At 40.9% G+C, this 25,082-nt stretch overlaps 1 protein-coding gene across 4 annotated transcripts in view; it reads left to right on the top strand.

The window, feature by feature from the left end:
- Positions 1-25,082, top strand: part of klc1a (kinesin light chain 1a) — a 36,683-nt gene that overhangs the window by 3,802 nt on the left and 7,799 nt on the right. For 3 of the 4 annotated variants that reach the window (XM_029494472.1, XM_029494473.1, XM_029494475.1), the window contains exons 2-13: positions 2,437-2,704; positions 3,953-4,183; positions 4,937-5,015; positions 10,318-10,546; positions 11,773-11,860; positions 13,786-13,887; positions 16,842-17,015; positions 17,130-17,229; positions 17,505-17,557; positions 18,221-18,288; positions 18,532-18,640; positions 19,851-20,012. In XM_029494472.1, coding sequence (XP_029350332.1) covers positions 2,438-2,704; positions 3,953-4,183; positions 4,937-5,015; positions 10,318-10,546; positions 11,773-11,860; positions 13,786-13,887; positions 16,842-17,015; positions 17,130-17,229; positions 17,505-17,557; positions 18,221-18,288; positions 18,532-18,640; positions 19,851-20,012 — 1,662 coding nt within the window. In that variant the 5' untranslated portion in view covers position 2,437. The remainder of the gene's footprint in view (positions 1-2,436; positions 2,705-3,952; positions 4,184-4,936; positions 5,016-10,317; positions 10,547-11,772; positions 11,861-13,785; positions 13,888-16,841; positions 17,016-17,129; positions 17,230-17,504; positions 17,558-18,220; positions 18,289-18,531; positions 18,641-19,850; positions 20,013-25,082) is intronic. The other variant, XM_029494474.1, reaches the window with a different exon arrangement.

Raw genomic sequence — 25,082 nt, forward strand, 5'->3', positions numbered from 1 at the left:
TGAAGAGCTGCATCTTCCCTCAAACCAGCTATTTATATTTCAAAAGTTTTCTCTGCCTTTCCCTTTGTGCTGCATGGAGACCTGGGACTCATCTGATGCCAAAAATGTAAGGCAGGAGGAAAATCCCTGGCCGTCACTTTCTCTTTCCTAACCCTCCTGTGTTACACTCCCTGCTGTGATAGCTGTTAGTCTGTTTTTTTTCTTTGCAGTTTGGGATGTGTCCATTCGTTATAAGCTGACCGTGCTCTGTTGTCGGGGCGTTAAGTGGCTTGATCGGCTGCTTAATGGATGTTGAGCGCTCATAAAAAGAAAGAAAAAAGGAAAGTAATTACAGGTGCAACAACAGATGTACGTGTAATAATCATTTTTAAGAGGCCCTTAATTTTACCTAAATACCAGTGATAAGAAATGAACAGGATTTGTGTCAAAGTCAAAACAGTATTTAGAAATACAGTAACAAAAGGACCACACATATGCACACAAGTACAGACTGGATTGTGTTCCTCTTGATGCTTCAAAAAGGACTGAATTAAGATTTGTGTGTAAAAATTACACAAGCCATAAAAAAATCTACCATGTCTATCTCTGGATGTTCATAAGGAACTAATCCAATAATTAAAGTGTTATTTGGACTTGATGTAGCTTTTGATGAGCAAATGGAAAATAAACACAAATAAGCGTATCTTTTTTTTTTTTAATTTAGCGTATGCAGTTTGTTGAAAGTCTCCCAAGTCTGTCGAGCGCTGCTCACCTGGAGATGCTGTTTTCCATCTCCTACCTGCTCACAGTTTGAGCTTCCTGCTCTGCCGTCAGCTGATAGGCTGCAGGCCGGTTAGTGAGTCACGTGGAGAGTTCAGGGCTGTAGGCAGTCCAGGACCTGGGACCACTGCAGTTTTCCTGCACCAAGGTGGGCGGTGCAGCATTAAGGATGGGGATAACACTGTGATGTCACAGCCAACAGTTTGAATTTTTTCTCATCCAGGCAGACACAACTTCAGTAATTATTCATCTGAGAGAGCGTCTTTGGTTTCACTTTGGTGTACTGGCAGAGATTTATTAGGCAGCTCTGCTACAAGTGCTGAGGCGAAGCGCTCAGTCATAATCCTCTTAAGTGTGTGTGCTTGTGTGTAATGAAGACAAAGCAATGAAAGTCAGGATGGAGTGTGAAGGAGTGACAGTGTGTGTGTTGAAGAATTATATCCAATACTAACATGCGGCCATTTATTAATATGTGCAGAATAATGACAAGTTTTTTCTCCTATCACTAATGGTGTACCGCTTTAATCACCAAGGCTGAATGAAGATCTGATTATGTGCAGTGACTGCATTATGGCACCGCTAAGACGCTGATGATTATGGGAGATATGAAATCATCAATATGAATGTCGAGGCTCTGTAACTGTTCCTGAGGACCCAAAGAACGCACAATACATGATACCAGGCTTTTTGAAAACTGTGTCATGTTTTCACTCATTTTAAATATGATTGAAATAATCTGGGTTAAGATGAAAGTAAAAGAAAAAAGATTTTATTAATATTTAAGATGCAACATGCGGCTGTTTTGGTTAATAAGCTATTAAAGTTGCAGCTTATAATTCTAAACTGTCTAGTGTGAACTAGTGATTTTTAAGCCCCTCAAACGTCACTTCACAGTTGACACACGTTTACCTTGTTTATCCAGACTTCCTGCAGCTGATCACAGCCCTGTACTGTATGCTGCTTTTCACGCTGAACAGGTTCATTTGGTGCTTCTCTCAAAGGCACCTTTCACATTTCAGATTTACTCCCTGAAACGAGAACGCATGGGTGAGCCTTTTTGTTTACGCTGATGTTTTTCTCTGTCAGTGGAGTTCTGCCTGGAGATGAATGGCTGGCAGGGCTGTTAACTATCTGTGAAGCCAGGAAGCTTCGAGTGAAGCACCTGAAAGTTTTATATTTTCCTACTGATGATTTCTCCATATTCATCAATATGTGGCACGTGAAGCCCAATCTGTTGTTTCCCTGGTGACCCTCTCTATTGTTTTAACTGGCTTACAAGTATTAATCCTGATTAATTTTGGTTTAGGTGGCGTTCTGGTTCAGGAGTGGGGGCACGAGAAGCGGCACCTTTTTCCCTACCTGCATTTAGTGCATAATAATTACAGGCCCTGGCAGAATATTGGTGGTGAAAAAATAAATGCAGCTCACACAGACAGACCTGTTGAATGCCAGGCTCACTGGTATGACCAATGAAAATTAAAACTTCTGGTCACGTGATTAGAGACATGTTAAACCTTTCTTGCATCTGTCAGTGCTGAATAACCATGTTGGAGGACACTGAAGTCAGATTAATTTTTACAATGTTTTGACTCTAAAGTAAATTTATACACTAAATACTTCTCTGAAATGGTCAAATACATCATAATGATGCTGAACCTAATCTTGTAAAACCTGCAGGATGCGTGAGGACATGTCCACCATGGTGTGTGTGAAGGAGGAGGAGGACCCTGGGGAGAAGCTGTCCCAGGATGAGATCATCTCCCGGACCAAGCAGGTGATCCAGGGGCTGGAGGCTCTGAAGCTGGAGCACCATTCCATCCTGGATGGCCTTCTGGGCACGCTGCGCTGCCTGAAGCAGGACGAAGAAGGCGTCCTGGTGGAGGAGAAGTCCCATATGATCCGCAAGTCCCTGGAAATGCTGGAGCTTGGGCTGAGCGAGGCACAGGTACGGACCTACAGCTCTCCAGACGCTATCGGTCTCACTGGAGAATCATCATTAGCTTGGTGTTAGCATCTAAGGCTTATTCTGGTGGCACACTTACTAACATTCTGCTTGTGTGGACGGATCAGAAACTTTATTGTCAACATAATGTTTTGTCATGCTGCAACCAACATTTGAAATGGGAAAATATTTATTACTGCTTCACTAATTGACAATAAAACGTTACTTTTCCTGTCAATTGACTTCTCCATTATCTATTAAATGAGTATTTCCTTAGTAAACATAAAGCAGGAGAACAGAAAAAAGTGAGACCGTTCAGCAGTATTACATTTAAAATGCACATTTACAAAGAGTTGGCAAATACTGAGCTGTGACTCAGCGATGAGTCATCGTCAGCGCTTTAGCCTATCCTCCCTCCCCACCCAGCAGATCTTGTCCAATAGGACACTTTGCACGTCCCCCATGCAGACTAATATGTACCTCCAGTTTTGTGCTTGCAGTTGTGGTGACTTACAGTGTGATTCATATATTTTCGCATCTTTGTCCTGCTGTAACGCCCCTAATGTGTGTCTAATTACACCCCTCCCAGCCTCTCACCTCACACCACATGCTATTAGATGGATGCTTCCACCCGAAGTGCCTCACAGTAACATTAATGGGCACACATTTAGTTGGGGTGGGGAGCTAACGCTGATCCCAATTTTACTACCCGACTTTACACACGATGCTGCCACTTTGTTCCTTGTATTTAAAGTGTAGTCTGTTTCAGTTCCTTCATGCAGCTTGTGTTTTATTATTGTAAGGATGGGGAAAATATGATTTTCTCACATATTGCAGTAAAAAACACTCAAAATAAAGTCATCATTGATAAATTTTACACAAGTGTTTTTTTTAAATGCATTTTCCTTTTAGTTACACATGCGTACCTTTTTTATTTTTCACATAAAAGTGTCATCTGTGAGGTATTCAAAATATTAGCATATTTTCATAGTTGTCACAGAAAGGTCCTATGGGAATTTTTCATGTTGTTCCATCCATAATTATGATAATTATAAATCTTCAGAGGGTCTCAAACATCACAGCCCAGTCAACCATGGGCCAACCATTTATTTTCTCTTCAACACGTATAATTGTCCTCATTTGTGTTTATATTTTGTACCAAGTCAATCCCTGATTCACCATCCAAACAATGTGATATGAATAATGAAGGAGCGCCTGTGTTTAAAGAAACCCTTCCTCGTCCTCCTCCAGGTGATGATGGCGCTGTCGAGCCACCTGAGCTCGGTGGAGTCGGAGAAGCAGAAGCTGCGGGCTCAGGTCCGCCGGCTCTGCCAGGAAAACCAGTGGCTGAGGGACGAGCTGGCCGGGACGCAGCAGAAGCTGCAGAAGAGCGAGCAGAGCGTGGCCCAGCTGGAGGAGGAGAAGAAGCACTTGGAGTTCATGAACCAGCTGAAGAAATACGACGAGGACCTGTCCCCCTCCGTGAGTCCTCAGCCTCGTCTTCTACATATGTCTCAAGCTTCGTGGCCTCTTGCTGCTGAAGCAAAGAAACTCCAGAGAAGGAGAATGACAACATAAATCTGTATCAACACAGAAACTCACCTGTAACGCACAGATAATGTGTCAGCCATGAAGTGACAGATTCACCTAAGCATTTATAAAAATGTCTTCAGGCAGGGTGGGTGCATCATTTAAACAGAGAGCCCAGACCACCAATGAATCAGAAATAAAACCAAACAAATGGAATGCTCCTAATGGTTAATTAACATGGAAGCATGATTTCAGGTTTTAACATCTGTCTGGAGTTGAACTTTGCTTGCAATTGGGTCACATTTGCCTTAGAAATAATTCAGAGTGCATTCCTGTATAAAGGCTACACAGAAGTGCCAATCATAGAAAATGTTAAGAATTATGAAATGAAATCATCGGCCAACATTTTTATCGTTGATAATTTTCTACAAAAAATTCCTGGACCTCCGCTGTCTATTGAGGAAAAGGAAAAAATATCAACAGTGGTTAATTTCAGTATTTTGGGCTTCGTCAGTCACCCTGAGCATCTCAATTCATTTTGATTGTTTTTGTTTTTTTGTTTTGCATCAGTAGATAAGATAGATAAGACTTTCTTTTGTGGACTTAGAAATGATTGAGCCACTTAATGTATACTCTCCTCTCCTTTTTTTGTCTTCCCTCTTTTCCTTCTTTCTTTCTTACCTCCCCCTCTCACCCTCCCCTCAGGAGGAGAAAGACTCTGACACCAGCAAAGAGACTCTGGATGATCTCTTTCCAGATGACCAGGATGACCAAGCCCCGGGCAGTAAGTGTTCTTCTTCTCTGCACTCTGGAGCTTTTTCAAAGCTGGACCAAGATACGAAATGTAGTTCCTGGCTTTGGGATACAGATTTATTGGTATGAGTGCTGTTGTGATGTGGGTACAAACCTGAACCTGCATCTGTAGAAGGAAATAGCTGTAACAAGATCATGCTGAAAATGCCAGATGAGTATAAACTGCAGCTCTCTCAGGATTATTTCATTGCAGCATGTTACTGATGACATGCAGGTTATTTTTTCTGGTGGTAGCAGCGATTTTGAAAATGTCACAACTGTAAAATTGATTTGTCCAAAACTACACTCTCTGTACAAACAACGCCTCTGTAATCCCCCAAAGCACAGCCAGTGAGTTTTTCCTCCCGTTCATTGCCTTTCTGCACTTCTCTGAAGCCTTATAAATCTCAATCTCCTCATTTGCTGTATTTACACTCTCTATTGCATGACCACTATCTCACACTTTTGCAGCCCAGTTTTTCTTCATGTCCACCTCTGGCCTCACTGTTTGATTGGCTAGTCTTATAGCACCTCACTAGCCCAGGCAGTCAAACTGTGTTGGCTGTAAAGGGACATTAATCAGGACCTAGTTGGGCCTGGAACGAGGCCAAATGGAGGAAAAAAAACTGTTCCAGAGAACCCAGAAGGGACTCGGTGTGTGGTCAAATGAAATAATATCTCACTGGTTTTTGTCATGAGCCGATTTTGTTTTTAATTTGAATATCAAGGAAATAGTTAATATCTAAAAATCTTAAAATCTAAAATAGTGTACATTTCTGGTAGCTTATACCTGTTTGTTGAACAAAAACGCTTCAGTTCAGGGTCTGTTTATGAGAATGTGAATTCAAAGACAAAATCCTGGACCTCAAAGTTGGTTTGGGAGCAATCACAGGCACCAACAAACTTCTGGCCTCCGGCAATTTGTCCTCAAACTTGGCATTGATGGTGTTTGAAGGCTTTTTGCACCAAGGTGATTCCCATTTGGCTCCTGGCATCAGCTTGTCAGCCAGTTTAAATAGCTGACAAAATTAACAGTAGACTGTTTCGAACTGTCTGAAACAGACACCCAATTTCTTCTCTTCTCTTCTCGATCTAGCTTAATTTAACCTTCCGGCTGGAATATGATCTTTCAGAACCAGTAAACCTGCTTATTTAATTCAGCCTTTAAAACATATCAAATTTAAGTGAAAGAGTCCAATCTAAATGATTGATGAGTGTAGTGTGACATGATGAAAGGGAACCTATTCAGGTCAGTGATATGTGTAGTACATTTTATGGTCTACGTTATTCCATATGTTTCTCATGATCAACAAATCGAGTATTGTGTATCTAGAGCCTGATGTATTTCATCCCTCTGAGCCACGGAGCTCCAGTTTTGTCCAAAATCTGTATAAAAAAAAAAAAAACAAACATCAGTTAGCCACACTGTAGTGACACTAACATCATCATTACCATGAACACACACTGTGGTCTGTTTTGAACCGTCCTGCTGCCCCAAATACTCAGCAGACCATCTAATGGATTAATATACAGCCAGAAATGGTTCCCAACAATGGCACCATTTTCTCCCATTTGAGTAAGAATGTGACCAGCTGTTATATTGAAATTAAATATTTTGAGACCAGTTTTACACCTTCATCAGGAACCAGAGGAAGTATTTAGTAACATACTGCTTTATTTAATCCTTTTAACTGGATTAGTGAATCACTATAACGTAGAGTATCTGTAGAACAGATCTGTTGTTCTTTACGGTGTAAAAAGGAGGTGCTAACACCAGCTACGTATTCACATCAGGTTTTAGGAGGGGTTTCTTCCTTGGTCAGTGAATGGGAACAAGATTTTTGAGAAAATTAAACAAACAGATGAAATGGTTTGTTGTCTCTGTGTTTCCAGGGGAAATTCCCCTTTCTCGCAGTGCTCCATGGTTATAATTTTAGGTTCTGTTGCAGACTTGTGTGTGTCGGCCCTTATTATGACCGAAGGAAGCAGAACAGGTTGTTTTGTAGATACTGCATCAAATTAGAAGGCTCGCTCTTTTTTCATGTTCGAGATGGAAAACTGGCTTCATTGTTCTGGTTTGCAGCAGCAGCTGTGTTGGTGTATTGGTGGTGGAGCATTTCTTTGGTGGCCATCTCTGCTAAATGAATTATGACCAGATACAGAGACATGCTTTAATAGCATGTCGCTGTGATGGAGGGAGCGGTATAGGGCAAATTGATATGTGACAACATAAATCACAATAAGAAGGTTGTCACTTTAGAGGTCAATACTGCATAATGATCAAAAAAAGGAGGTAAAGGCTATAAACTACAGATGCAGAAAGAGTTTAATTGTTATTGGATTTATTTTTTAAAGTTTTTTTTATTACCCCTTATAGGAAAATTATTTAGTGTTAAATAATAAATGACACGTAATATGGTAAATTAAATACATTTTGAAATGGAAATTTGTGGCTCAATGTACTGCAGCTTAAGAAAACATATGCAAACAAATTCAGAACATCTTCACAACATTTGAATCAATTTGACAAGCACATGTGCTGCAACACAACCAAATACTCCAAACACAAGGAAAGTGTTTCTACATGTTCAGTGTTTTGACTCCATTTTCATTAAGCTGCAGCGTGTTGACCTCTCAGGGCCACCGTAGACTTGTTTACGGTTTGACAGCTGTAAAAATTAGCTCCTGAAACATTTAAGACAAACACAATCATGTAGTACAAGTATGACAGAAAACCTAAAGTAATACAGTTATTACTCACCCACACCTAAATGCATATCAGGCCACAAAGCCAGTTCTGAATGTCATATTTCTACAGATGATAGCTTACATCAGCTGTACTTCGTTATTTTTCATTATTAAAGCAGCTCCCCTTTCATCTGTAGACTGTGTGAGGAAAGACGTGTCACTCGTTTTTGTGGCTGCCAGCGAACAGATGTAGTTCTAAAGAGTAGAAAAAAATCAGCTGATGGCAGCATGATGCAGACAAGAGAGTCTCAGTTCAACATTTTGTGCCTCAAATCAATATTAGGTGCTTGTTATCTTGATCGCTGTGAGTCAGGGGACTCTTTATTTTGATCTAGTGGTTTTTGGAAAATCAGGTGTGAAGCTCAGTTGGTTCTGGCTGTTATTTCATCCTGTCACAACCATCAGGATTGCTCAGTAACCATTTCCCATTGTCTGCTGCTCAGCTCAGCACTACAAACTAAAGCTACTTTATTATTAACGTGGAATAATTTAAGAGCAACGGGAGCTTTTCTCTCTTCAGACAGACCTGAAGTGAGTTCTGAGTTCATTTGGCAGTTAATGAAGTATTCAGACATAAGTGGATACTGGATTCAGATTTGATGTTGATGGGATGGAAAAGCTGAGTGGGAAAAGACCTTGAAGATAATTGTGGGCAGAAAGAGAGATAGGATGTGTTTAGGATCTGACAATACACGGAGGAACACAGCATCACCATTTCCACTGGCTTTAATCCTCTCAGTGTAAAACAGAGCTGTGTGTGTGTGTGCAGGACTAGATGAGATGTCTTTCCTCCTCAAGCCGATTCGGGCAGCTTGAAAAGCTTTTGGGGTTTGGCTAAATTGCTGTCAGCAGGAAGAAGTTAATGGTGAAAGGAGGGAGGTAATGGTGGTGACAGCTCTGCCTTCATTTAAATTCGCCTGAGGCTCATTTCCATTGATTTTTTTTTATTTTTTTCCCCCCCTGTACAAATGTGTACATTTAATTTGTCTCTTTGTCTAACTCTCCACATAAAATCACTAATTGAGCTTGTAAAGATTTACACGCTGAGTCTGTTCATGAATTGAACAAACTGGCTGCAGGCTCATTGTGACCTGAAGGATTTATTTCAGGCCTATTCTGCTGATTTAATTTTCCATCTCTGGATATTGGGAGATTTAAAATAGACTGGTGAAAAGATGAAGCAGATCCTGCTCCATGAACGAACAGCTGGGTGGCATTTTGGTTCAATGTGAACTCCTCAAGACTGAAACTGATACTGATGTGTAAAGTTGTTTGTCTTGATTTATTTTGAGATATAAATATATATCTTCTTGATGAGTTATAATTTTTACCGGAGTGTTTGCATTTATCCCTAAAGGATGTATTTATTGTGACTATTCATATGGAAATATGGATGAAGATGCCATTTATCGTTCACAAGGTGTTTCTGATTTACAAGAATCTGAATAGATATTTAAATTTAATTCATGTAAAATTATTAAAGAATGGAAACAAATTAGGTGTAGGAAGCAAAATAACGTGAATTTTAATAAACAGATCATCTTGTGACATTAAAACACTCAACAGTTTGTTAGTCTGACTTCAAGTCTGGAGGCAATTTTTGCTGAACTTCAAAATAGTTTTCAGAGTGTGAACTATTTTATTCTCTGGACACGAGTTTAGTGTCACTTGACAAATATGATTGGACTGTTTTACCTAAATAAACGTCATGCAATAATTAGTTGGTTAATCAGTCATCTACCAGAAAATTAACTATTAAAAACCATTTTCGTAATTTATTAGTTAATGTAGAATGTGATAACTTTTTTAGTCATATAAAATTAAGTAAATAGTAATGGAATAAAAGAAAAATTATAATTTTGTCATTCAGCGAGATTGAAGTTGGAGGCCATGTTAACTTGCTGCACTTCAATGTGTATGATGCCCCGATCATGAGCCCAAAGGAGAAATTTGAGTTTGATGTTAATACTGCTGTTATCACTCTCTGTCCGCTCTCTTCGTCGTGGTCAGTCTTGTTGCGGCAGCGAGTGTCTAACCCTGTTTTAAACGCCATGAGGTCCTTCAGAGTAAATATAGAGCTGCTGCCTTTAATAAGACACTCAGTTAGGTGGTTTCCTGACCTCTCGCTCACACACACACACACACACACACACACACTCACTCTCTCATACATGCTTACACTCACACTCATGGACAGACATATGGCAGATCATGAGAGACATCCCAGTCATGTCCTCCTGACCCAGTTTAATGTAACACAGAATGAGGATGTTCATGAATGAATGATCATGTTTGTTGACATCCAGCTTTTGTTTGTTTCTTTCTATGTGGTTTCTGTTTTGACTTGTTTGTACAAGGTCACACACTGAAATTCAGAAGAAAACTTGTGCGTTTCAATTTTCAGCTGTAAATTTCAAACAGCTGATTTCCTTGATAGTTCAAGGAAATCAGGAAATTGAGACATCAGACCTCTGTACACAACTGCACCTAAAACTGTAATTTAAAGTGTATCTTCACGTCTAATCTTTTCCTCCCTGTGTCTCCAGTCCAGCCAGCTCATGGCAGCGCAGCAGCCGCCGCCGCCCAGCAGGGAGGTTACGAGATCCCAGCCCGTCTGAGGACCCTCCACAACCTGGTGATCCAGTATGCCTCTCAGGGCAGGTATGAAGTGGCTGTGCCGCTCTGCAAACAGGCCCTGGAGGACCTGGAGAAGACCTCTGGACACGACCACCCCGACGTGGCCACCATGCTCAATATCCTAGCCCTCGTTTACAGGTTGGTTCTGAACTGTGGCTGCAGATAGGCAGTCCAGGGAACTTCAATGGCCCTTTATTACTGTTGGTATAGTTTCACTACATTCAACCATCAACAATCAGCGGTTTGTTTGCTTGTGTTTTTTTGTTTTTTACAGTGGGGTTTAATGTTGCCTTTAGACATCGGCTCGGGGAATAGGAAAGCAACATTAACCAGTTGTTAGTTGTAGTTCAAATGGGTTTAATAGATGAAAAGGTAAATTAGTTAAATAAAGGTGCAGTTAAGTTGAGGGATGCCTAAAAGAGGGGAAGTACCTGAACAAGAGATTCTGAAAACTGACATTTTCACTAAAAATGAAGTGAAACAAAGAAACCAATGACTCACAGCTGTTTCTTCTATATGTGTTTTTCCAGCACTGACCAGTTCCTCATAAATAAACTGTCAATATTTATGATAAAGGAATACCCAGCTGAAGGTGAAGCTCTGACATACATGTTCAGAATTTCAGTGGTTTTTTGGCGTTTTAATAGATTTTTGACATCAAGTAAAGTGTATATAATTTTTATGACGGTAATATTAAATATTTACAACTGTGGTCAACATCAAGAGCTTGTATTTTTATAGATCAGACTGGCAGCTTCTTATTGAGCTTGTAAATCTTCCCTAAATTTCTTCACAGTAAAGTCAAAGCAGTGTTTAGAGGTGTCCATGTTTAGGTAGACATAGTTAGAATAATTTGAAAGCTTCAGCTTCAGAACCTAAAAAAAAAAAAAGAAACACTTGGTCTGTCTTGTCTTTAATCTTAATCCTCACAACACTGAAGCCCTTATAGCCGTTTGACTCACAAGTGGAACATAGCAAACATGGCCCGTCACGTGCAAAGATTTACAGTACAATAACTGAAGTAGGCCAGCGTTAATTTCCTGGCCTGAGAAGAAAAGAACAAAAGAATGACACACAAGAGCTGGAACGGTATTTTACAGGGTTGTTTCCATGTTCCGTTAAACAGTCAGCTCAGGCTTCAGATTTGGTTTCCCTGCAGTAGCAGAGGGTCGGAGTCGGGGTGGGCGCGTTGTCTGCACGCTGTTGTACAGACTGTGTGAGCTTCTGCAAAGCTGTTTTCCACCATGTTAACTGAAAATAAAGTGCCATTGATATAAATTGTCAGCATAGTTTACATTTCTTCTCTTTGTGTGCTCATCTGTCCGTGCATCTCTGCATTAATCTGGCGTGTTTCTGTCTGACAGGGATCAGAACAAATACAAGGAGGCAGCCAACCTGCTGAACGATGCTCTGGCCATCAGAGAGAAGACCCTCGGCAGGGACCATCCAGCTGTGAGTACAGCTTCTGAGTTACATTCTTTTTTTTTTTTTTTTTTTTTTTTGCACAGGACAGTGGGATAATGATATTTTGGGATGGTCCTAAATTCTATTTTCAAACCGAATAATACAAATGTATTATTCTTCAGAAAAATTTATAGCAGTAATTGGCACGAGACTAAGACATCCCTATTTTAATGCTTGACCTTACACATAAAACAAATAGTCTGTGTTCTTGTTTGACTGATTTAAGACAAAAGTTAGATGAGAAGGTCGATACCTTTAGGGCTGATGTGAAGCCACAACATTCAGTCAGTTAGCTTAACTTAGCATAAACTAATATTTATATAATGGATTTCCCCTGCACTGTGTTCAGGCTCAAAGAGATTGATATTTAAATTTAAACTCATATCCCAAATATCATTAATGTGTTTGTCCATGACTGTAAAGATCAGAGTGAACTCGGAGGATGTCATGAATAATTAATTGGTCCGATCTCAGCTCCATTAATGTCTGTTCATCAGTGTGACTGTAAACACACCTCAGATGGACTGACTGTCTGAACCCCAGCAGGTTTGTATCTCCACTGTCCGGACCGCCACCTCCCTCCATTTTGAGAAGCTGAGGTTAGCCTCCCACCTCCTCCTCGTCCCGTCACCAATCCTGATCTCAACGAGGAAGTGATTTATTTTCAGTGATTTTTCATTTAGAAGAAATCATAGTTTGGACGCAATATGACCAGTTACTTAATAATTCACCATCTCCTGATTTTTCTTGCTCCGTGAATCATTTTAATCTCATTTCCTTCTCACCATGTTGTTCAAAAATGATTCTAAATAAATAAATGATAGACATTGCACGTGAAATTTTCATACATAATTCGTACATAATGGCTGCATAATTTAAATCGATATTTGGCTTGTATGTGAAAAATTTAAGCTCTAAACTCTCTATCAGCTTATCTAATAGAAGGAAATGGCCTTTATGATCTGTACCTGACTGGTGTTCTCGCAGTCTTTAAGACAGACGGCTGTTCCTTCTCTGATGTACTCTCTGGACTGAGGCGGTCTTGTTTGCTGGGATGGTGATGGCGGATGGCACAGAGTCTGAGAAGGAGCAGAGGGATGAATCAATCAGTGGTGCAGATCCAGAAGTCTCTGAAGACAAAATGTAGTGACGTGATTCGAGTGACCATGATTCAAACATGGAGGAGCTTATTTTGAGTAGTCTGACCCTCATCTGCTTTTGTTTGATTAGATCCACAATAGCTTTTGCCTCACAGCATCTTTTCTTCTTGGGCTCTTTTCTCTTTTAATGTTGACAGTGAAACCATACACAAACACAGAACTCACCACAACACAACAATACACAACAGATAATGTGTTGAAAACTGTGTGGACTTTGTTTGGGGAAACATGAACCAGATGGCTGTCCTGCCCTCTGATGTTCTTATATTTAAGGCCATAGGGAGGTGAAGGGATTTTTTGCTTTGGATGAAAAGAATGAAATGAAGGATAACAGACAAGAAACTAAAGGAGCTGTGTTTTCAGTGAGATCTCTTCCTTTCCTTAAATTTGGTTTTCTCTCTCCACCACTTGTCTTCCTGGATGATCTCCCAGCCCTCACCCCTCTGCCCTTCCTCCCCTCTTTCCCTCCCACTCGATCCACATGGCCACCAGATCCAAGTCTGAATCCTGTGGTCTCTTTCCTCTTGAGTGCACGTGTTGGAGATTCACTATGCAGCTGATTGGGATCGAATTACCGTCCACCATGATCACAGACTATTTATTGCACGATCAATCGATTATTTGCTCACTGCTGCCGTGGTGGAGTCTTGCGGTTGCACACATGATGCACATGTTCCCGGGGGGGGGGTGGGGGGGGTTAGTAAGGTTTTGCTGAAGGGTAATGAGTAATGAATGTGTTTGTGTACCTGTCAGGTCGCTGCCACTCTCAACAACCTGGCTGTCCTCTATGGGAAGAGGGGGAAGTACAAAGAAGCAGAGCCTCTGTGCAAGAGAGCGCTGGAGATCAGAGAAAAGGTAGGTCAAAGGTCATCAAACAGGGTGATGACCCTGGTTCAGTAGTATTTACATAACAGAGCTAATAAGTACACATGACTCTGTTCAAAAGCTGTTTTTGAGACTGTACAGGTGGTTGTTTCTTTTCTCAAATGTTCAGCTTTCATTTCGCTTTTTCACTTCACTCTATTATTCTCTCAGCACATTTTCCCCTCAGACTGATTTAAAGGCTGGAGGAAGAAGGACATATGAATGCAAAACGTCTAAAAATATGTTCACTTTCTTCAATCAAACATTTCACGTAGTTTGAGTCTAAAAACCAAATAAAGTAGTCTGTTATTAGACTCAATCAGTTTTTATTGGAGGGTTCATTCTCATAATTGACTCAAACAGTCAGTTATGAGAATGAACTCTCCAATAAAAACTGATGGACTCCTTTTTCACTGCCGGGTGAGTTTGCCTGTCTGTTTGGAAACTCAGAAAGATAAATGGGAGAAGAGTTTCAATGCAATCTGAGTCTCTGGAGTCTCAATTTGACGCTTCAGTCAGTGATCATGTGTTATTTCAGAGTGTGGCTCATTCTCAGAGGAAGCATTGTGCTGCACAGGTGACAGGTTTGTATCTGTGCCCTGAAGGAAAAAAGGCCAAATCAGCATGTTCACCCCGGTTGTGTTTGAATCAATAGATCAGAGGTGGAGATGATAAATACCTGCATCTTCTGCTGACTCATGAAGACCAGGTCTTAACAATGATTGACTTTTTTTTTTTTTTTTTACTGCCAGTAAACCAAATGTTTGCACAAAGATGCTCCAGTTAATAGTAAATATCCACCTGTTCTTCATCTGTTCATGCTTCCAATGAGAACAATTTCACTTTCTTTTTGTGTTGATGGACAACAGTAAAACAAAATCTCAGAGCGATAGATAAGATTGTGCCAGTAGCGGATACATGAAAACCTCAAAGTGAAATAGAGCCAACCTTAAATTTAAGGTGGAATGGCTATATTTTCTGTCTCTAAGAGGCAGTAACTCTATGACATGTGATGTTCGGTCTGTTCGGCTCGAGGTCGCTCCTGTTTCCCATTTATCTCAGCGGCTTTGTGCTTTCAAAGGAAACGTGTTCAATGGTGCAACATAACATCCAGCCAACTCCATTATTTCATCTCATCTCCAGTTCAGTGCTGACAGAGATGCTGTTCAGCGTTCCTCAAGTACAGGAGAGGCTTCATTTCCTGCTCTGAGTCTGTCCTCGGCTCTTTGGACTCTTCTCCTCCCTCCTCTGAGGGAAGCATCAGCTTGGGTTAAGCTGAAAGATTTCCTTTTTCTTTTTCTTTTTTTTTTTTTTTTTTTCATGCTTCTTAAACTCCGATGGTAATTCTCTTGCTTAAGCTGGAAGACTTTCCTGCAGATTTGGCAGTGAAAGGTGGCTGCTGAATCTGAGAGATTCATTCTCTTCTGCAGTTTGGGCTTTTTATTTATTTATTTATTTATTTATTTTTCGACAGAAGCTTCTCACTGAGTTTTAGGGACGCTTTAGCTTGAGGGAAGCTTTTAACTTTTCAAATGTCTACTACAGCTCATAGATGTTTCTCTAAATGGCCCTTCAGATTCCAAATATGTGCTCTAAACATGATAGTAAAATTATTTACAATCAAACCATCACATTGCTGGTCAGTGAGCTGTTTAGTGTCACAGTTAACAAACTGTAGCATGAATGCAAAATTCTCTGTTTAAATGAAACCTGACCTGAGTCTCTCTGATGAACAGAAATAGATTAAATTCCCCCCACCCAGTAAATATTTGGGTATTTGGCTGGAGGTTTCGTTTCTGAGAGTTTCCCAGAAGTCACCACAGACTGCAGCACTTTAGGTATTTGAAGGTGTGGCATCCATCAATAAACAGGATCAATTCCTCAGTAACCTGGACCTCGCTGTGGCTCATGGCAATCCTTTTTTAGCTAATGATGTTTACAGGAAAGCTGTCAGATGTGTTGTTTTAAGGCGGAGGGCTGAGTGAACACTGTAGGTAACACCAATCGGGTGAAAACTGAAGCTTACAGTTTGACTGTGTGGTTTTATTTCTCACTCTTAATGTCTCTTCTGCTGCTGTGTTTTTCTGTATTTCTCTCCATACATCTTTTCTTTCTGGTGAGTCCAGTTTAGTTTTTTGTTTGTTTGTTTTTTTTTTTTTTTTTGGTGCATGCGTGTCTCTCTTACAGTTGACTCCAGTGGCTTTAAGCTTTTCAGCAAACAGGATCAGCTTATTGCTCCCTCAAATCCACATTAATGCGAACACACTCAGTTTTTTTTTTTTTTTTTTTTTTTGGGATCATGGTTCTGCTTCTCTTGCTCCTGATTCCACAGAACAGGATACCGTTTTCCATGGAACAAGCTAGTTTGTTGATTTTTTTTTTTTATTTTTTTTTATTTTTATTTTTATTTATTTATTTATTTATTTATTTATTTTTATCTACTGTACTCAGCTGTTTCTTTACCCTGCAGGTCAATCGTCCATCAGTGTAGCTACAGTGTGAGACATTTAGCTCAGAGCAATAAGTGCGGTTACAGATTTAAACCCCTTTGATGGTGGCCTAAAAAAAGGTACTCATGTTCATTCATGTGTGTGCTGATATCGAGGGAATTTTTTAGTAGGGGGAAGTATCGGAGTCGAGGCAACCTGGTAAGAGATGAAACAAAACATTCCCTGCCTGCAACTGAAAAATTGCACAACCTCTTTTTCTTTTCCTGTAAATCCAAAGATAACAACTCAACACGGGGGCTGAATCAAGATGACACAATACACAAACATTCAGAGAGCAGAAATATGGTAAAAGATACAGGACTTGTCTGATTTTACTCCAGGATATGAGTATTTTCTACAATAGAAAACTGGCACAGCTTGTCTGAGCTGGTGACCAAATGGTGCCAGACACGGGCTGTTGTCATCTAAAACTCGGGGGGTTTTCTTCCATCCCAGGTGCTGGGAAAGGACCACCCAGATGTGGCCAAACAGCTGAACAACCTGGCCCTGCTGTGTCAGAACCAGGGCAAGTACGAGGAGGTGGAGTACTACTACATGAGGGCGCTGGAGATCTACCAGACCAAACTGGGCCCAGACGACCCCAACGTGGCCAAAACCAAGAATAACCTGGTGAGACAGACGGGAGCTGCATTTCTCTGCCTGTGCTTTTGTAGCCGCCGAGAGTTTTCTTGATTCATCTCAGACTTCTCGTTTCTGTGAACGCCTGCTTTTTGTGTTTTTCAGGCATCGTGTTACCTGAAGCAGGGCAAGTTCAAGCAGGCCGAGACTCTTTATAAAGAAATCCTGACTCGCGCTCACGAGAGGGAGTTCGGCTCTGTGGATGGTACGACGTGCACGAAGCAAATAGTACATTGATATTTTAACCGTTTTAAACATTTCAACTAAATAAAGAACATACAAATTCATCCCTCTTCGTCTGATTTGAAGGTCAATGTGATGGCAGCCACAAACAACAAAAGCGTTTTCTTTTGGAGAGGACAAATTGTGCTCCGTCAGATTTCATAAAACTCATCTCATCTCCTGCTCTTTAAACCGAGAGAGTGATTGTCGCAGCTGATTTGTGTTTTTCTTTGTGCTTGATTTTGCGTTTCCCCACAGATGAGAACAAACCGATCTGGATGCATGCTGAGGAGAGAGAGGAACAAAGCAAGGTGGGAGTCTGCAAATGATATTTTTCAACAGTTCAGCTTTTCTCTCCTTTTCATGCACACTTTAACACATTTTGTTGTATATTTTATAGACAAAGTCCAACAAAGTTGAATGGTGGATACCTTCAATGTATTAATGTAGAAATAAGACATCATTCATAATCAAAGACCACATGGAGGTCCACCTTCAGTCTCTATGGGCCTCTTAAAACCTTATAATTATTATCATCAGTAATAAGAAACCACATCTGATCATTCACTAGTTAAAAATGAGTTTCATTATGTTGACTAAAGTCAGTACAAAGAGGTTTCACATTTCTAAGTAACAGAGACAGCAGCATGAAACTCATGGTTTTATCATCTTATTTAAGATGGAATGGGGAGGATTAACCCGACAAAGAGCTGGATTAGCACATTAAGACTCAGTAATAACGTCTACTGTTGATGATGGTGTGAACTTTCCCAACTTGGAGTTAAAGACGTCACAGTTGAAAATGTTTGGTCGTTAAGGGAAGGAATCATAACCCAGCTCTAATCCCTCCACTAAATACCCCTCCGCAGCCTCCAGCTTCCATCCTTTATAACAGGATCCATTTCACGTTAGCTTGTGTGTGTGTGTGTGTCAGAATCAGAATCCTTAAACCAACTGTGAATTTTGTCTTGTAGGGAAAACAGAAGGACGGATCACCTTTCGGGGAATATGGAGGCTGGTACAAAGCCTGTAAAGTCGACAGGTGGGTGGAAACTCACGTCCGTTTGCATTCGTAGTGTCCCAAGAAGTTGGTCTTCATTTCAGAAACACTTGATCAAAGCCCATTTTTAGACCTTTATGACCCTTTTTAAAAAGAAAATTGTATTTCTATAAACGCAAAGAAGTAAAATTCTAATATAATAATGATAAATTTGCTATTAAATAAAGCACTGTAGTACAGTACGTGATAAACGTTGAATATCGATTCTCCTTTGTTCTCCCACAGCCCCACGGTGACCACCACCCTGAAGAACCTGGGCGCCCTCTACAGACGACAGGGCAAGTTCGAGGCTGCAGAGACTCTGGAGGAAGCTGCTATGCGTTCCAGAAAGCAGGTGTGGTCTCCGGATGGTGTGACTAATGACACGTGATTCCTAGCAGAGCGTGCAGCGATAGCGGCAGATGTCTGATGCTGGTTTCTAGTACCCTGACAGAAGCAGCTCGGCTCTGCATGTAGAGCAGAAAATGTACATTGTGGTGTAAAATGAGGGCTGAGATGATGCTGCAGAGCCTGGAGTGCAGCGTTTGAACTGGCAGTGAGGGTTTGTTACTTATTAAACGTAATGGGGCCTCCTGTGGAGATAAAAAGTGGGAGTTTGTGGTGAAGCCCTGCAGCTTTTATCATGAGTAACAGGAACATGTATGACACGGCACCAAGAATTTAAACTGCATCCCTGTGGCACTGTTTTAGTTACTCCTGCAGAAACTAACGTTAGATTCTTACAATTAAACTGGATTTTAAATATTGCACACATGCAGGTGACTTTGGTCCTTGTTTTGTTTCAATACAAAGGTTGAACAGCTCGCTGTTTTTCCCTTCCTGAATAATTTATTCAGCAGACAGGCTCAGAGGACTCAGTCGGTACATCAATCTGCTCCGCTCCGCTCCAATGGTTTCATTTGTTTAGCTTGAATTATACCAGAGGTTGTTTGACTTTCTCCAACATGTTTCCAAAGAATTTAATGTGCTTTCAACCAGGTATTTATCTGAAGAAAGTCGTTTTCCACTATCTTTAAAACCTGTCAGTGACTGTGTCAGCATGACTTTTCAGTTCTTTTTTTAGCTTTGCTAAATCTTAGCTGATTTAAAACCATCTGGGTTAAAAGCACTTTTCAACATTTTAGGAATCTGTTCACTGTCTATCTGGAAATTCATGACATTCTCATTGTTCAGCCTTACTAACGCTCAAGACAAGAAAAAAGAGGAACCAGAGAGCTCTGACCTCCCATCTTCACTTATCAACATGCTACATGTGATTTGTTGAACCTGCGTTTTGCCCCGTCACACTTCCTGGCTTCATGCATGTCTTCCTGGACAAACATTCCCCAAAATGCTGAATTTTTCCTTTGTCCTTTTTAAAAAGGTTTCAAAGCGCCACCCATGAACTGGAACGTTCTCAAGTTACTTCCCTCTCGCTTACCTCATTTCCTGTCATCTCTCTGTTGGATTCATAATGAATCCAGGGTGGCAGAGGTGCTCAGCTGCTTTAATTGGATTAGTTGAATTGGCATTTATTTCTGTGTTTGTGCGTTTGTGTTCATCAGGGTCTGGACAACGTGCACAAGCAGCGTGTGGCCGAAGTCCTGAGTGAGCCAGAGGCTCGCGAGAAGCAGCGAAGCCGCGAGAGTTTGACCTCTGACACGGTGAAATACGAGAGCGGGCCGGACGGTGGCGAGGAAGTGAGTATGAGCGTGGAGTGGAACGGGGTAAGTACAGTACACAGCCCACAACATTCCACCCAGAGTCCTCAGACCAGCAAGGCTGACACGTCTACGTGACACACAGCCTGTGTCTTTCTGGACAGAAGCCACATTGAATTAATCTGGTCTGGTGAACATGACTCCTGTTCAATGTGTGTTGGAGAGATTGGGACAAACGCTGTCTCCTTATCAGCATTTCAGGGCTTAGTCTCACTTTTCAGGTTTGGAGCAGATTGATTATTTCAAACTCTAAATCAAATCCCGCAAAAAATAATCATAATATTTTTTATAAACTTAAGTCTTCCTCTGCTTTATAAACATTTCAGGTTGGTTTCATCCTGGTAATGTTACTCTTGTGTATCTTAGTGGCCCAAAGAAACAGTGAAATGTGCAGCAAGGCATAAAACCCCTCAGTCATCTCAGAAAAAGAGAAGTGATAAGATTCTGAAACTACCAAAAACACTTTCTTGTGGAAGAATGATGTTATGAAAGGCCTATCCAACAAATCTGTGATATATCTGACAGACTGTTGTTGCTCTGTCTTGGAAGTCAAACGAAATGGGACTTTTTTGATGAAATCTGACACTGGTAGATGTTTTCTTCATATGCTGACTGGTCTAAACACCAGAAGAGGCAAATTACAGCAGAGAAGCTGGTTGTCAGGTGGTTTTTGGCTCCGCGGTGCAGGATTACAGATGATCGAGACTTAATCTAAAGCCACTTCTGAGCCTGTAAAAACTGGTGTGTTGAAGTTCAACCACTCAAGTTTGGACCAAGAAAAACCAACAAAGTGATTTTTGTCCTTAATGTTGTACAAATTGAAATTTTCATGGCCAGGCAGCTGTTGAGGTTGAGGCCTCTAATTTTTATGTTTGTTAAAGGGCTCAGTAATGTCAAGGAGCACATCTTTAAAACCCGCCAACAAACCAAAGTCAGACTAAATAATCCACACACTCAGAGAACTTTCTCAGACTGTCAAATACAATTAAAGTCACTGAATCTGCACATGTAGATTCAAATCTCTGTCACAATCCATCCATCTATTGTCAATCCCAGCTGGCATCACGCCCTGAACAGGTTAAAATAACTTTAATTTACATTTTGCTGGCACATTTTTCAGGTTTTTATTCTTTCATTATGGCTGCAGTGAGAGAAAGGAAAGTTGGGGAAAAGGGAGGAGAGTGATGCGACTTGGAACTCATCGCTGCTGTTTGGACTGAGGTCGTCTTATCCAAAGTAACGTAGGGTTGGGAGACATCAGGTGGCTGGTCGTAGCCATGTTGTTGTTTTGGTTTTTTTTTTAGAAACCAGTAGAAAGCATATTTGAAGGAGAAGGTGGAGCTGAGGGGGAGTGACAGCTACGACAGTTTTTTAAATGTGGCCATCATTTAAAAAGAAATGAACATCTGCTGAACTGCCCATTTCACCTTTCTGTTTGTCAGACTACACGAGGAAAAACCAAACGACCCACCCTCCATCTGACCAATTCCAAATGTCCAAACATGATTAAATCATCCAGGTTTAACATCTGTGGCTTCTGTTGGGAAAGATACAACCTGCTTGTTGTCATTCTGTATTTTCTCCCCTGGGGACACTTTCCCATGTAAACACTGTCTGACCTGTTCAAATGGTTGTTCAAGGACATTTTGTTCTGTGCTACGCTGATTACACTGATTGACTGCCATAGTCTGCTACAGTAGTTAGTGCTCTGCTTCACTCTCACTGGCTTTGATTAATGAGACCAAGTGAAAAGCTGCTGAGGCAGCTCACTTGGCTGGATGTTAAGTCTCTAAGATTAGATGTGGTAGAGCTGTGGTTGTAATAAACACAATTTTCCACTAAAAACTCTCTTTCCAAATAACAACAACAAAAAACCCAAACTGCCTTCACAGCAGCTCAGCCCTGTGGTTACACATTACTGCCACACAACTAACTCCCTCTGCTGCAGAGCTGGTATCTGCAGTGCTTCTTCAGCCTTCCAGCGACTGCAGCGTCACCACATGTAGACGTAGAGTCGCTCCTTCGCCATCACCGTCTTATTCCCTCAATGCTGCTGCTGCCTCTCGCCCAGCTTCACATAGCAACAGTAGTCATAGCCCCTGAACAACCAATCAGCAACCTCCCTTTGGACTTCTGGGAGGTTTTGGTGTGACACATGGACGTCCTGTCATTCAGTTATCGGCACACGGCCTCACAACAGCAGCAGATCTCTGGACCTATTTATATCAGGGAGGCGACCCAGAAAGAGCTAGAGGTAGATTTTAATAACGACGCCTTTGTTTCACCTTCTTCGATTCAGCTGTAAATCAAGTTGTGGCTTAAATGAGGCCATAAAAGCCAACAACACACAAGTTATAGGCAAAACAAACCAACAAACAAAAAATCCCATGAAGATGAATTTTTATTTGACACACAGAAGCCACTCATGTCTGTCAGAAGGTGATTCAACGCAGTGGTCAGACATTTTGTCTTTCAGGCTTCCACCTCAGCTCTCTCCTCCGGCAGCTTCCTTCTCATGAATCAGTCCTTTGATAAGCACCATCAGTCTGTTCATCTGACTCCAATGGGCTCTGTACTGTACTTCTGTCCTCCACTGTGTGATCTTTGTCCACTGTGCTACGTTTGTGTCCCTCCTTTGTATGTGCGTGACAAGCTGCTCCCTGAGAATGTAATTTTTTTATTTTTTATTTTACCTTTGCTTGATTCATCAGTATGCGAGCAGCCAGAAATTAATCAGTCAGCTCAGATTTTCTTTCCACTGTTGGGAGACATTTACTTCAATCTTCAGGGGACATTTGTGTGATTGTGCGATTGACTAACGGGAATCATTAATAAATCATTCACACAGAACATTTAGCTGTTGTCTGGCTGCTCGTGTGTCTCCTTCCTGCACTGCCTAGTGTTTGTGTTGTTGTCTGACAAAGTTTAACGTTGATGAATTAATATTTCAGTCACAGAATCTCTCCATCGTGTTAAACTATGACAAACTGCCACCTCGTGGCGAAGCCTGTTAATTACAGCCACCAAACAAACAGCAGTGATGGTGGAAATCAGTCAAAACATCTCACCACCACCGTCACCTGAGTTATATCTTAAAGCCTTTTTCACTTGTCTTCTATTTCTCTCCACTAAATCAGGCCTTTCCTGTCCGTTTGGTTTGCTCTGATTATATAAGTGAAGTAAACAATACTTAGTTATTCAGTGCAGATTGTTCAGGTTGAGCTCAAACATTTTGTCACATCCAGTTTTTTATGTGGTGATGGAGAGATTCGTTGTCTGGTTTCTGAAAACTTCTCTTTGTTGAGTCTCTTTTTCACCTTCGCTCTTCTTTCTCTCCTTCCATTGCACAACTTCTTCCATCTTCATTTCCCCCCGATCTCTTGTCTTCTCTTCTCTCCTTCACTGTTTGTCTTTCCTTCTCTCTCCTCTCTTGCTGCTCCCGTCTGACCGGCAGGCGTAACTCCAGATGCCTTGTAATGGTTCTAAAAACTTGTCTTCTGCATGACGGACGCCTCACCTCAGCCCCTTCAGCTCTGACTTCCCTTCTCTCCTTTCTCCTCCTCTGATCTCTGCTGGGATTCTCCACTTCTGGTTGAAGAGCGGTTGTTTTGCAGGTGGAGGGGGGTTGTGTTGAGACAACCTGTGTGTCTAAATCCAAACTGCAGCTTCCTCCTCGTGTAGAAAGTCTGTACTGGACTGTGTTTCTCTGCTGAGGGTGGGAAAGGACCGGGTGATGTTTCTTTGTGTGCTTCTTACCTTGTTATTTCTTGCTGTAGGCTCTGCTTCTCTTTCTGTCACTCTTCAGTGTCTGAACACTGTTTCTTTTTGGCTGTCGACTCATTTAAAAGGTTTTTCGGGGGGGTTGTGTGTGGAGAGTGAAACAAATCTATACTTCTTACCTTTTCCTTTAACTCTTCACTACTTTGACCTGAACGTTGGAAACATTAAACAGAACAAATCTGACCTCACTGGTCCAAATAAATCTGTGAACACTTGAACAAATCAGCCCTAAGATTAATGATAAATTAAGTAAATAATACAAATTATTTTATGTCATGCCTTGTCGCAGAACTTTTATAAATATAGCTTGTGTCACCTGTAACTTTAGAAATGAGCAAATGAAAATGATGTCCAATAATGAATTAGTTAACAGGAAATGAATTGCCAACTGTTTGGAATAGCGAATCATAAATTAATTTTTAATGCAAAGTTAATCTGCAGGCTGTCATGTGTGGAGATTTGTTTCTTTGTCGTACATGGTGTTAAACTGAATGTCTTAAATCATGAGAGGTCAACATGTTGACTTTGTTAATTATATCAGATATTTATTTCTGTGTTCTGCTAATTTAATTGGTCAGGAAAGCAATTCTTAGTTCTCTTTGTGTCGTGGATTAAGATGAAGTTTACTTTATAAGTTTGTGACAACAAAGAACTTGTTACTAAAATCAATACTTAATAAGATTTGCTCCAAACTAATCTGGATAATTGAAGAAAAATCAGGTAAAAACAGATAACAGCAGATTAGAAAAACTATTATCTATACAGAGTCTGACCAAAAAGAAAAATGTAACATTTAGTGTTTTTATAAACACCAGTTGTGTCACCAAGATGTAAAAACAGCAGTTGAGTGCAGGTCCCTTCCTTTATGTAGCTCAGGAGACTAAAGTAACTTCCTAATGGCCAGCGTAACTAAAGGCATAGAACAGATTATATCCTGTTTAGGTTTCTCTGGTGAGAGTTAAAGCTTCAAACCGTCCTGTTCCTCCTCCTCGTCCCTCCATCGAGCTTTTCATCCATCCTCTATCGTCAGTGCAGTCGAATCCAACATTCGTGTTAGAATCATCAGTGGTGACTGGAATCATCCTCAGCTCATAGTGACTTCACACGCTGTAAATAACGTCAGCGTAAACTCGTCAGCATGATCGAGGCTCTGTAGGTTTCTTTAGTCATTAGTGCGTCGCTGTTCACAATGACATCGGACTGCCGAGCCGTTAAAGAGGGAACAGGATTCATGCACGATGGATTTGAGGTTTGCTCTCAAGCTGCAGCAGCAGAGAAGAAGTGAGGCTTTTGATC

Source organism: Echeneis naucrates, chromosome 22 (genome assembly GCF_900963305.1).
Source record: "Echeneis naucrates chromosome 22, fEcheNa1.1, whole genome shotgun sequence".
NCBI lineage: Eukaryota > Metazoa > Chordata > Actinopteri > Carangiformes > Echeneidae > Echeneis > Echeneis naucrates.